Below are 11,877 nucleotides of genomic sequence, written 5' to 3' on the forward strand. Positions count from 1 at the left end.
CGAAACTTTAAAATGTCATAACTTTCTTATTTTACATCCGATTTTGATTGAATTTTCAGTGTTATGATTATTGGATTTTTCTCTTTCTATTCAAATCAAGTTTTGGTCGGGGTGGACTTGTCCTTTAACAAGGTATAGGTCTAATTTTATATTTTGATTGGAAAGTTTTTGATTTTCACTAATTCTGATTGTATTGGGGGTACTGAAACAAAAGCACATTGGATGATGTTCAAGGGGAAAACAAGACGATAAAGAGAGAGAGAGAGAGCGGGAGGGGCGATCGATAGGTTTGTAGGCACAGACCCCATGTTTTCACAATTCTCATAGTGGATACTGCAGAGTCTCAATTAGTGAGACTATATTCACTATGTACTGTGACTGGATCGATACAGACAGAGAGATTACACTTGTTGGTTTCAGATTCGATAAGGGTCTGTGTATGCAGACTAAATCCATAGCGTAAACTGTTGATTACACATGCACAAAGATTCGCGCTATCTAACGTACTTATCGTTTAGAACGCCCTCGCCGGACAGAGGGGTTTCCGTAGTGTAGTGGTTATCACGTGAGTTTTACACACTCAAGGTCCCCGGTTCGAGCCCGGGCGGAAACACTTATTTTTTTTTTTCAATGCATAATTGCTTGCGTCCACTCTCATTTTACCCCAAATATGAATATGAAGTATGTATTTTATTTATTTAGAAGCTATTTGGTTTGCATTCAGTTTCCTGGCTGGGGTATGACAATATTATTATTGACCGTAAAGTTGGTAATTTTAGTACTAGGATGGATCCATAGTACCGGTATACTTAACCTGTCGTATGATAGCAAAAATGCAATATTTATAATACATTGGCAATCTCTCTTTTGTCAACCTCTCGTTTTATTTCGTTATCTCTCTTTCCTTCAGTGTCTTTTTTTTACAACTCCCTCGAATTTCACCCTACATAATTGGAATCAATAAAAATGTACAAAGTTTATATTAATTATGAGCATATTATTTTTGATATTTTTATGCAGTATACATGTGGCGGTGATAATGCTTCCGGTCACCCAGGCTGACACACATAGCACTGATCTCCATAAATTTATTCATGTTTCATCATGTGTTATATGATTTTGGCAAATAAATGGATATATACATAAACGAATGAATGAATTAATAAGTAGTAGTAGTAGTAGTAGTATATAAGTTGTAGTAGTAAACAACTATACTGTTGTCAACCAAAAATAATCAGACTAAAATGTCTTCTTCTTTTTTCTTCTTTTCCGCTTTTGGTTCTTCTTCTTTTCGTATTCTTCTTTATTCTTCTTCTTATTCTTCTTCTATTTCTTTTTCTTCTTCTTCCTCCTCCTCCTCCTCCTCTTCTTCCTCTTGCTCCTCCTCTTTAATGGTCCGGGCTGAAAGTATTTATAGCTTAATAAATAGAGTAGAATTCACTGAGCAAAATGCCGAAAATTTCATCAAAATCGGATAACAAATAACAAATTTATTGAATTTTAAAGTTTAGCAATAGTTGTGAAAATTTTCGTCATGAATATTCATTAGGTGGGCTGATGATGTCACATCCCCACTTGTTCTTTTGTATTTTATTATATGAAATTAGGTTTATAAATTTTTCCTCCAAGAACTAGAAAATTTGGATTGACAACTGATTTAGTGCATTAGATATTTATTGCTGCAACTTATTTCATTAAAAGGGAGACACATTATGCATACAAGTATGAAATAATGAAAAAATTATGATTTTATGTAATGACATAAGAAAACGGAAAGTGGGGATGTGACATCATCAGCCCACCTACATGACCTAATGAATATTCATGATGACTGTTTTCACAAAATATTGCTAAACTTTAAACTTCAATAACTTTATTATTTTTTATCCGATTTTGATGAAATTTTCGGCATTTTGCTCAGTGAATTCTACTCTATGTATTAAGATGTGAAAATTTTTTCCGCCCGGACCATCCCTTTAAGTTAGAGTACATCCCTGTAGTTGTTCAGAGCTGCACTGATATAAAAAATAAGTATCCATCTGAAAATCTAGGAAAGTGGTAAGTATGCCCACTTCTAGACAAAATAACTACTATTTAAGTTATTATTTTCATTATTGAATTATTTATCAGCATATAAGTGGCAATTTCCTATTCAAAAGCGTATTTATTTCCTGTGCTGCACTACCATTTGGCTGCCGCAGAGGGAGCTCGAAATCAATTAATTGTGTACACAAATTACGTCTACGTGGGCTGATTTCGTGAAGAGGATTGATGCTAGAATTCAGGATGATCAGATGATTTCTTTCACGTTTTGTAAATGTCTGACAGAAATCTGAAGAGGTTGAATACTTGAGCGAGGTGTATACCACGGCAATGATCGTGGACAGTCTACTTATCATTTAAAATCTGCATGTCTAGTACCAGGTACTCGCATTCTGTCAAGTTGGATTTCGGCAGGCAGCCAGCCCTATCGTTGACCGTCGACAACATGATCTCTTCCCGTCGCAGCGGCCGCCCGCTCGGGCAAACCCTCTTCTTCGCATTGACTTTTCTTGCCTGCCTGTATGGTGTTTACACATATTTTCAGATTAAAAAAGCTCTCGATGAAGCAACGAATAGAACTATTAAATATCAACAGCAGCAAGATTCACTCACAGCTCAGTTGCAAGGTAAAGTTCATTCTGTCATTTGCCTGGCATGCATTTCATACAAAAAGAAAAATTATCCCAGAAAAGGCAGTGAAGAGTGAATCACTCAGTCAGTGAAGCCGAAGGCTAAACCTGATTCCGTGGCTGTGGCAGTGTGGGGGAGGCGGGGCCGGGGCACATAATCTGAGTTACATGTACAAAAGAAAATCATAAAATGGCCCCGACTCTCTCCCTTTCAAATGATTACTAAAAAATAGAAGAAAATCATAGATTCTAGTATGGTAGGCCGTGAAAACTGCTTTATTTCTTTAAAAAAGTTCAACATGACATGCAAGACATGTCAACCACTTATATTTTATAATATAAGGCTTAGATTACACGAATATTGAAGTAGAAAGCATGCCAGTCAAAATTGTTTTGTTCTCTGCGCTCGAGATGTGCTATGCTGTAATTTGATTGTCAAGTTGCAAATCCACCCGAATTCTTTCTGATTTCTTAAAGTTGGAATCTCTGCATTACGCCTAGAATAGGCTGTGGAGAGTTAACATCACAATTAAAGTATATAGGCCTACAAAGCAGGATTCAGAAATGCCTTGACGACGGCCACGTGGTGTGAACAGGGTAAAAAGTTTTGATAATTTAAGCAGGACCAGCTGTGTAAATATGTATTTTGCAGTGTTTATACATGTATGCGTAATTAATTCATTTGCTCCCATTTTGAAATCAAATATCTAAGACTCTGCTTTATACATGTATTTAATCAATTGATTCAACAACCAAAATTGGTTACAAGTCATAATACAATTTCAAAGGGAACATCTGCACATTGAAAATCTAGGTATAATTTTAGATGCAGAAAAGAGAATAGTCAGGAAAATTTTAAAGATACAATGATTATCATCAATGTTTAAATCTTTTAAAATGAACTTGTTTTTCAAGCTCTTTTCAGCTTTAATTTCTCTACATAGCTGACTAATATTTATTCAAAAATGTTTTCTTTAGTAAATTTCATTTCTCTACAGGCAAGAATTTTCATTTATGGACAAGGGAAATGAAATGTTGAGAAAATAAACCTATTTCTGACTTGGATACTTATCAAAATGATATTTGTGACATTCAAGAGAAAAGGTTTTCATGAGATTTGTTTTATTGAAACAAGCCGCAATCCCCCTTTCATTAAATTATTAACAAAATATGTACATGTACATTGAATTATTTGTGAAAATTCACAATACATGTACAAATACAGTGTTTATAGATGTTATATTCCTTACTCCTCCTTTTTTTTTTTTTGGGGGGGGGGGCTGATATCCTGTATAAGTTTTTTTTCATCCCATCCATTATATTTATTCTGTTTTATTTTGTAAATTTTCAATTTCATTTCAGTTGTCTACGAACACAGATCAAGATTAGAGAAAGCCTTGCAGGTTGCAAAAGGAGAACAGAAGAAAAATAAAGAAGGTGAATTACTAAAACATTTGAATACTCAGCATCCCTACCCTAATACTATATGTAGATCACCACTGATGTAACCAGTTCATTCAAATTTATAGTTATTTTACGTCGATTGAAAATTAAAAATAACAGAGACAAAAAATAAAATAAAACTTATGTTGTAATGTTTTCCATTTTTTCAAAAAATTTCAGAAGTTTGTAATTTATACTGATAATACAATGTATGTTGAATATATTGCGTATTAGTGCTGTTATCGATAACCTCTTTATCGCTAGTATTGTCGATAATCGCTTGTTTTTTGCCACTTAGTGATATCGATAACCTTTCTCTTGTTGATAATCTCACTTCACTTGTACAATCATGACAATCCAAACATTGTCACTGCACTTAACTCCACTCGATCAATTTTAGCGAAGTACCATCTGACGTAGAAGGCAGCACATGGCCATGTGTTGCTGCCTTCTAACGTTCGATGATGTACAGCACGATATCAAAATGGCGGATAGGCGAAAGTCGTTGACTGCTCAGAACGCTGTCCAAAAAGCCCCCAAAATATCAATTAAACTTCATCCAATCCTAAAATAATGCTAGTAACGTGAAAGGTGAGGATGTATTTATGCTAAATATGTTTGTTAAAAGATGTTATGTAATTGTTTACGTCCGATGAACACAGATTTTAAAGCATTCTTGGTACAGAGGCAGATACAAATTTTGACCAACGCTAGTATTGTGCCATCGCTAATCAATGCATAAAAATGCATATTGATTATGTTCTTGATAGTTATCGATATTGGTAAGATATTTTTAGCAATATATCGACAGAGAATTTTCTTACCGATAACAGCACTATTGTGTATACATTTGTTGTTAAGTTTAATGACATTCACCATTCAGAAAGATTTATGAAAAATGCCTTTTCTTTTCCATTTGAAAAATGCATCCAGATTTCTGGTACACTTGTACCTCAGCTCCACAAGTGCAGTGTTGTTGATCAATCTCTATGAAATGGACAATTTCAGATGCTCACTGTATATAATTTTCTAACATTGTTTCTCCTGATTGTCTTTTTTTTACAGTATTTGAACAAAAAATTGATGATGCAAGGGTAAGTTCATGTTTAATTTCCTTTCTTAATGAAGCTTTATGTTTTTCTATCACATTGTGCCTTTTTCAGATACTTTAGGTGTGTGTATCACATTCCAGTCAATGAAGATTTGAGAGTGATGAAAGGGGGGGGGGTGCAAACTGAAATATTTTTATATTACCTCACCTGTCAACATTTTAAAAATCATCTTTGACAGTGTCATGCAATATGTTTTTACAGAAATGAATGTTATAAAAATGCAACAAACAGATAGTAATTCATTGTATACATATTTTCATCAAATTTTATTTACTTCTTACATCTCTTTTAAAATGACTTCATAGAAATTTACTAGATAATTTAATATTAATAAAACAAAAGACTTGTCTCCTTTAACTCTGGTATTCTCTCATTACAGCAAGAACATGAAAATAGGTACAATGCTATCAACATTCAACATAAAATGCTACGAGTGAGTATTTACCTATTTCAAACATGTACATTGTAGTAGTATGTTTTTTGTCATCATTATTAACTTTGTGCTTGTATTATGTTTTGACCATGAAGATTCGAATGTTCGAAATTCACTTAAAAATCATAATGTTTAAAAAAGTCTGAGATGATGGAGAAAAGGGCAAGTTTAGATAATCTTGTATCCCAGTTCTTGAACGTTTTGGGTCAGAATCATTTGGGAATATTACGACATGAATGTACATTGTTTGTATGTATGTAAGGTGCATGCACAGTGATGATACTGTCTATAAATTTAAAAGAAATTACTAAAAACAAGCACTTAAGAAGATTCAAATGATAAGGAATAGGAAAAAATATCTTGAGTATGTCTTTATCCCAGAACTGGCTTGATTTTTACCTCTAAGAATTTATCATCTTTGTATATCACAGACATACTTGTGCGTGTACTGGTAAAGTGAACTAGTGAACTTTTTGGTTTTTATGGCAAAATGGAAAAATATATCTCTTTTCAATTATGAATTGTAAGCCAATCCTTGCCTTATAGTCCTTAAAAAATGCTGAAATATTTAGCCCATAAGACTTCCTGATAACTACAAGTACATGTATGTTTACACTGTAGACAAAATAGATCCATTGGTTCCTGGTACTTGAAAAACTCAGAGTATTTGCGATGCTGACCTTGTTACTTAAAGGAGAATGAAACCCTTGAAACCAGCTGAATCCATATCAAAGAGAAAAATCAAAGAAACATATTGTTGAAAGTTTGAGGAAGATTGAATGAATAATAAGAAAGTTATGAGCATTTGAATATTGAGATCACTAATGCCATGTAGTTCCTCCCATTGGCAATGCGACCAAGATCTGTGATGTCACACACGTACAACTCCCTCATAGTACTTATTTCACTTATATTCTCACTTTTATAGAATCTATCACAATGTGAGGTGTTCTCTTTATGAGAGGACAAGTACAGAGGTTTCACAACATTATATCATTGATGAATCGTTTGACATATGATTAGAATGAGCAAAAAGAGATGTTTTGGGGTATATTTTCAGTGTCCAAAAGGGGAGAGTTGTTCATCTGTGATATCATAGATCTTGGTCGCATTGCCAATGGGAGGATCTCCATAGCATTAGTGATCTCGACATTTAAATGCTCATAACTCTTCTATTGCTAGGCCTATTTTACTCAAACTTTTGTTGATCTTATTCTTTGATTTTTCTGCTTTCACAAAAGCTAACTTGCTCCAAGAGTTTCATTCTCCTTTAAATTCAGTTTCCACTCATGTCTATCCTACATTTACTTTGTATGAAATCACATACTGCGGCATGTTATCAGGCACATTTATATTGAATTCCGTATGAAGAATTTTCAAAGTGACAGATTAAACATGCAACAGATGGTTTACATGTAAATGACCAATTTGTCACCCCCATCCCTGGCAGGCTGGCACAGGTGCATCACATGCTTCATACCTGTACATGTATATACAGTGTCAATGTGTATGCAAGTACAGTATTTGATCATTACAAGGAGGACTATTTCTAGTTCTACCTTGCTTTGCTGTTAAACATTGTCTATCTTTAAACATATTTCCCTGTTGTACATGATGCTTTGATGCTGCATAGCAATTCCATAAAATGATAAACCTTTTTGTACGTCCGACCCCCCATTTTTCTCAAGTCTTCATTTTATAAACTGACCTAGTCATGGTCCTTTGAGAACATTACAGACTGTCAAAAGAACAAAAATTAAGAGACAAAAAATGTCATGAAGGTTCCATATAAAGGGGGTCGGATGTACATATTTTATGGAATTGCCCTGCATTATTATTGCAACTTTTCTATTGACAGTGCCACTTTTAATTTGCTTTCAGGCTAGAAATGCTTCAAATTGAGGGAAGAATCAAAACAAGAATAACATGTTTGAGACAAAATACAGTATTATTCATGTTGTATAAAATGGTACAGGTATTCTTTTTCTTCCTCTGCATGTACTAGTTCTCATTTTCTTCCTTGTTCTCTCCCTCTTCCTCCTACACTTCTCATCCTAATTCTCCATCCTTTTTTCTTTTTTTTCTTCATCCCCTCCCTTTTCATTCACCTCCAACTTCCGCTAACCATTCGTTTTTGTTTTCTTCTATAGTTGTAATTATGTGTGATATTTTTTTTTTTTTAATTGTCAGGCTCAATATGATGATACACAGGAGGACCTTGAGAAGCAGAAAGCCTTAAGTAGAGACCTTCAGAATCAGCTTGAGGAGCAGAAAGACGAACATGAGGAAAATATAGCTAAAGTGCAGGAAGATGCAAGCAGGAGGTTACAAGTTTTACAAGGTAGTTTTGATCCCTGGATCTTGGAATTAATAGTGTAATATGAATCCTGTAGACACCTCCCACACCTTCGTAAGAGAAGGAAGCAGACTATACAAAAATGTGTTCTCTGTGATCTGTTATCTATACCAGAACGCAAATGAATATCTGTTTTACATCCCACACTACTTATGCATGCGCTACTTATCATATTCTTTTGCATCTGGTGCAACGTACTGCTATATGTGTACATTGATATTCAATTTGAATAACATTAATATTGCATTTTATTCATTTTGATTTGTAATGATGATCATGACGACAACAATGATTATGGTATTGAAGGAAATACATGAAAGTGTCAATGTTAATGTTAATGGAGCGTTGTGGCCCAGTGGATTAGTCTTCGGACTTTGAAACAGAGGGTCGTGGGTTCGAATCCCAGCCATGGCGTAATTTCCTTCGGCAAGAAACTGATCCACAATGTGCTGCACTCAACCCAGGTGAGGTAAATGGGTACCGGTAGGAAGTAATTCCTTAAAAAGCTGTGTGCGCTATGAACGCCTAGCTTAGCCGGGTAATATAGGAGCGCCTTGAGCACCTTACAAGGTGGATATGTGCGCAATATAAATACCCTATATTATTAATGTTACCCTTCATTGTGTATTTATGAATCTTATGAGCCATTGTATCTAAGATGCAAAACTGTGGTGCTGCTTTGTGTAAAAGCTAACAATATTAAGTTTTTTATTTCATTGCCATGCAGCTCAATTGAATGAGGCGCAAGGATCGTTAGACCAACTGACCGACCAGCATCAACAGACTGTCTACAATATGAGACAAATACAGGTTTGTAGAATTTGGAGGATGGGATCATTATACAGTGTATGGTTAATAGTGATGATGCTGGTTATGATAATGATGTGGAGGGGGAGGAGAAGGAGGAGAAAGAGGATGCTGTTAATGATAGAGATTGTGATGAAGACAATGCTAATGAAGAAGATGATCAGGGGAAAGAGGATGATGATGATTATGATGATGATGTGGAGGAGAAGCACCATGGTGATGTTGATGATGACAGTGGTTTTGATGAAGATGATGATGATGATGGTGGTGTTGGTGGCGATGATGAGGATGATGGTGGTGGTGGTTGTGGTGGTGATGATGATTGTTATAGTGGTAATGATACTAATGATGGTGAGAGTGCAATGATGGCACAATTCTTCTTATTTTCATTCAGAATGATTTTGGGCAGGTGAAAGCAGATAGAGACCAGCTAGCACAACAAGTAGAATCCTTTGTGATGCAGATCAACACCCATCAGGTAATGGCATTCCTGTGAAATTCAGTTTCCTGAAACGTACTGATAGAACGCTATAATGTCTGTCCCTTTCAAGACATCTTTTTCACATTCTTTGGTTTGTGTCAGTAGCCATGTTCTCATGTACTAAGGAATAAAAATACATTATAATGTTTCAAATTGTGTAGTGTGGTAGAAGGATTCGCAGGATGAATTCCTGACAGGGACTGTGACCTGCTTTCCCAAGGATCTAGTGAGTCACCCCCCTTCCCCCCGGGTTTCAAGTGAGGAATGTCCAACCTGGCTATGTCTTAATCGCCTACGGTCTGGAATAGGACGGTGCAAAGTCCTTATGCAGAAATGGGGCTATAACTTAGGTGGGGACACTGCTTGCGAGTGTGGGGAGGATCAGACGATGCAACACCTTCTGGTCTGCCCCCTCCTACCAGAGCCGTGCACTGCCAAAGATCTGGAGTCCTTTAACCCCAAAGCCAGATCTTGTACCCTCCTCTGGACAGGTCTTGTGTAATGACCCGAGAAGAAGATAGCTGTTTTAAAAGATTACTAGGACTTTACAGGGATTTATTCAAGGTTGAGGGCTTATATGTAGTGTGAAAGCATGAGGCAACGAAGTCCTCCCATGCTGTAGGAATGCAAAACTTTTTTTTTGGACTCAAAAGCGTCAAGAAATTTATCTGGTTCAGTCCGATTTTGCCAATTTGGTAGCTGCAACTGTGCCTCAATTAAAAATTATTGGGAACCCTAAAAAATATAGCATACAGTTGTATGTAAATTCAATTTTTTTAATTTTAAAAGCATTTAAATCTTTATTGAAATTCATGAGATAAAAAAATACTTATTGATAAAGTAGGATGTATTAATTTTGTATATTGCCAAAAACATTATTTCCATTACAAACTTGTATCTGTCCGATCAGTATCCTGGAATATGAAACTGTGTTCATATTGAAATATTGGTATTCATCAACTGGTCTTTTTTATCATTGTAATTTAATAAGAAATTATGTTTACGTGTCCCCTAACTAGAGACTTAGGCCCAAATTCTGAAGTCGGGTTAACTTAAACTCAGGTTTAAAGTTGTGGTTTAAGTATGGATAGCCAATTGTTACATAAATCACTAACAGTAGAGATATCATATTTCAGCTCATTTGGCTCTCAAAGCATTCATAATTGTCTAGGAAGCATAAAAAGATGATTGTCTTCACCATCAATGAATCAGGAAAGAGAACAGTAAACATACAACTTAATAAAAATTTTAACACTTTGGCTTCCCATAATTTTAGCACAGAGTTAGACCATGGTCTAAGTTAAACCTGACTCCTGAATACGGGCCTTAATATTCAGCTGAAGTCATTTCTCTTTTGTGTGTATTTTGCTTTTCTTTTCAGACCAACAATGCCCAGTTGCAGGCTCAACTGGAAGATTTATCCCAGAAAAACCTCCAATACAAGGTAATAGAACCCCCAAATTCAAGATGCCATAAGGCTCATATAGTTCTCGGTTGGAGTTTCATAAAGCTGTTCGTAAGTTACGAGCACCTGGTAATCCTCTCTCAGGAACTAACTACACCAACACCAATGAAATCTGGTGTGTATCATTTACCACAAGAAAGGATCACCAGTCGTTCGTAAAGTCGTTCGAACAGCTTTATGAAACGCCCACCAGATTTTATAGATTTACAAGACTATGTCGATTCTTAGTATTCTTTCAATAAAGGAATATTCCCCAGGGAGTGGAGAAGAGGCAAACATGTGCGTTGTATATGTATGTGGGCAAGACTGAGCAAAGACTGACCTGTGTAATATTTGTTATTGTAATTATATACTCGGCATTGATAAGCTATCTTTTTTTAAATTTTGTTGCAGCAACACATTGAGAGTCTACAAGGATATAAACAAGGAGAGCAACAAGATAAACAACAACAGAATCCACAGGATCAACAGCAACAGGTCTTGCTTCAACAGCAGCAACAACCACAGCAACAACAACATCAGCAGCAGCGTAGAGAAGTTGCCGCTCAGTTGAATAGACAAGTACCAGGTAACAATGAAGGATTTCATGTTCAGTTTTGAGAGCTTGTATTGTTAAAATTAGCATCAACCATGACACTTAAACTTAACTTGTGGCTGGTGCTAGGATAGGTGTCAAGCACGATTGAATTCCACTCTTCAACTCTAGACCAACATCCAACATTGGAGTTTGGGTTTTGGAAATTGAGACACCATCACAAATGTGAAGTCATGCACTGTTGTTTAGAAATGAATAGTGATTTGTAGTTTAATGGTGTTGCAAACATTCGGACAAGGTCTCCTCCATACCTCACAAAGCTTTGTTGAGAATTAATGTCAAATGGAATGTTGTTTTTAATTGAAACAAAAAAATACATGTAGATGAATGTTTGAAGTAAATCAGATAAATGATTTAGAAACTAATGAACTTTCAAAGGTTGTATTTTAAATTATCCACATTGATGATGTTATTGTGATATATGGTAAGGGCACTCCTCCGTACGCTCCGATATAAAAAAAGATTTATCCATGATGCAACTACATGTATGAGAAGAAACTTTTGGTAATATTT

General features: G+C 35.5%; 1 protein-coding gene and 1 non-coding gene across 2 annotated transcripts in view; both read left to right on the forward strand.

Moving 5' to 3' along the window:
• Positions 1-540: 540 nt before the first annotated feature.
• TRNAV-UAC (transfer RNA valine (anticodon UAC)) lies at positions 541-613 on the forward strand. Its single transcript has one exon. It is a non-coding gene; the product is annotated as a tRNA-Val (tRNA).
• Positions 614-2,185: 1,572 nt separating this feature from the next.
• Positions 2,186-11,877, forward strand: part of LOC129276597 (trichohyalin-like) — a 31,162-nt gene continuing 21,470 nt past the window's right edge. The window contains exons 1-9 of the mRNA XM_064109772.1: positions 2,186-2,669; positions 4,035-4,109; positions 5,181-5,209; positions 5,607-5,660; positions 7,851-8,001; positions 8,744-8,826; positions 9,218-9,301; positions 10,686-10,748; positions 11,163-11,337. Of these exons, the coding sequence (XP_063965842.1) occupies positions 2,411-2,669; positions 4,035-4,109; positions 5,181-5,209; positions 5,607-5,660; positions 7,851-8,001; positions 8,744-8,826; positions 9,218-9,301; positions 10,686-10,748; positions 11,163-11,337 (973 nt within the window). The 5' untranslated portion in view covers positions 2,186-2,410. The remainder of the gene's footprint in view (positions 2,670-4,034; positions 4,110-5,180; positions 5,210-5,606; positions 5,661-7,850; positions 8,002-8,743; positions 8,827-9,217; positions 9,302-10,685; positions 10,749-11,162; positions 11,338-11,877) is intronic.

This window comes from Lytechinus pictus, chromosome 14 (genome assembly GCF_037042905.1).
Source record: "Lytechinus pictus isolate F3 Inbred chromosome 14, Lp3.0, whole genome shotgun sequence".
NCBI lineage: Eukaryota > Metazoa > Echinodermata > Echinoidea > Temnopleuroida > Toxopneustidae > Lytechinus > Lytechinus pictus.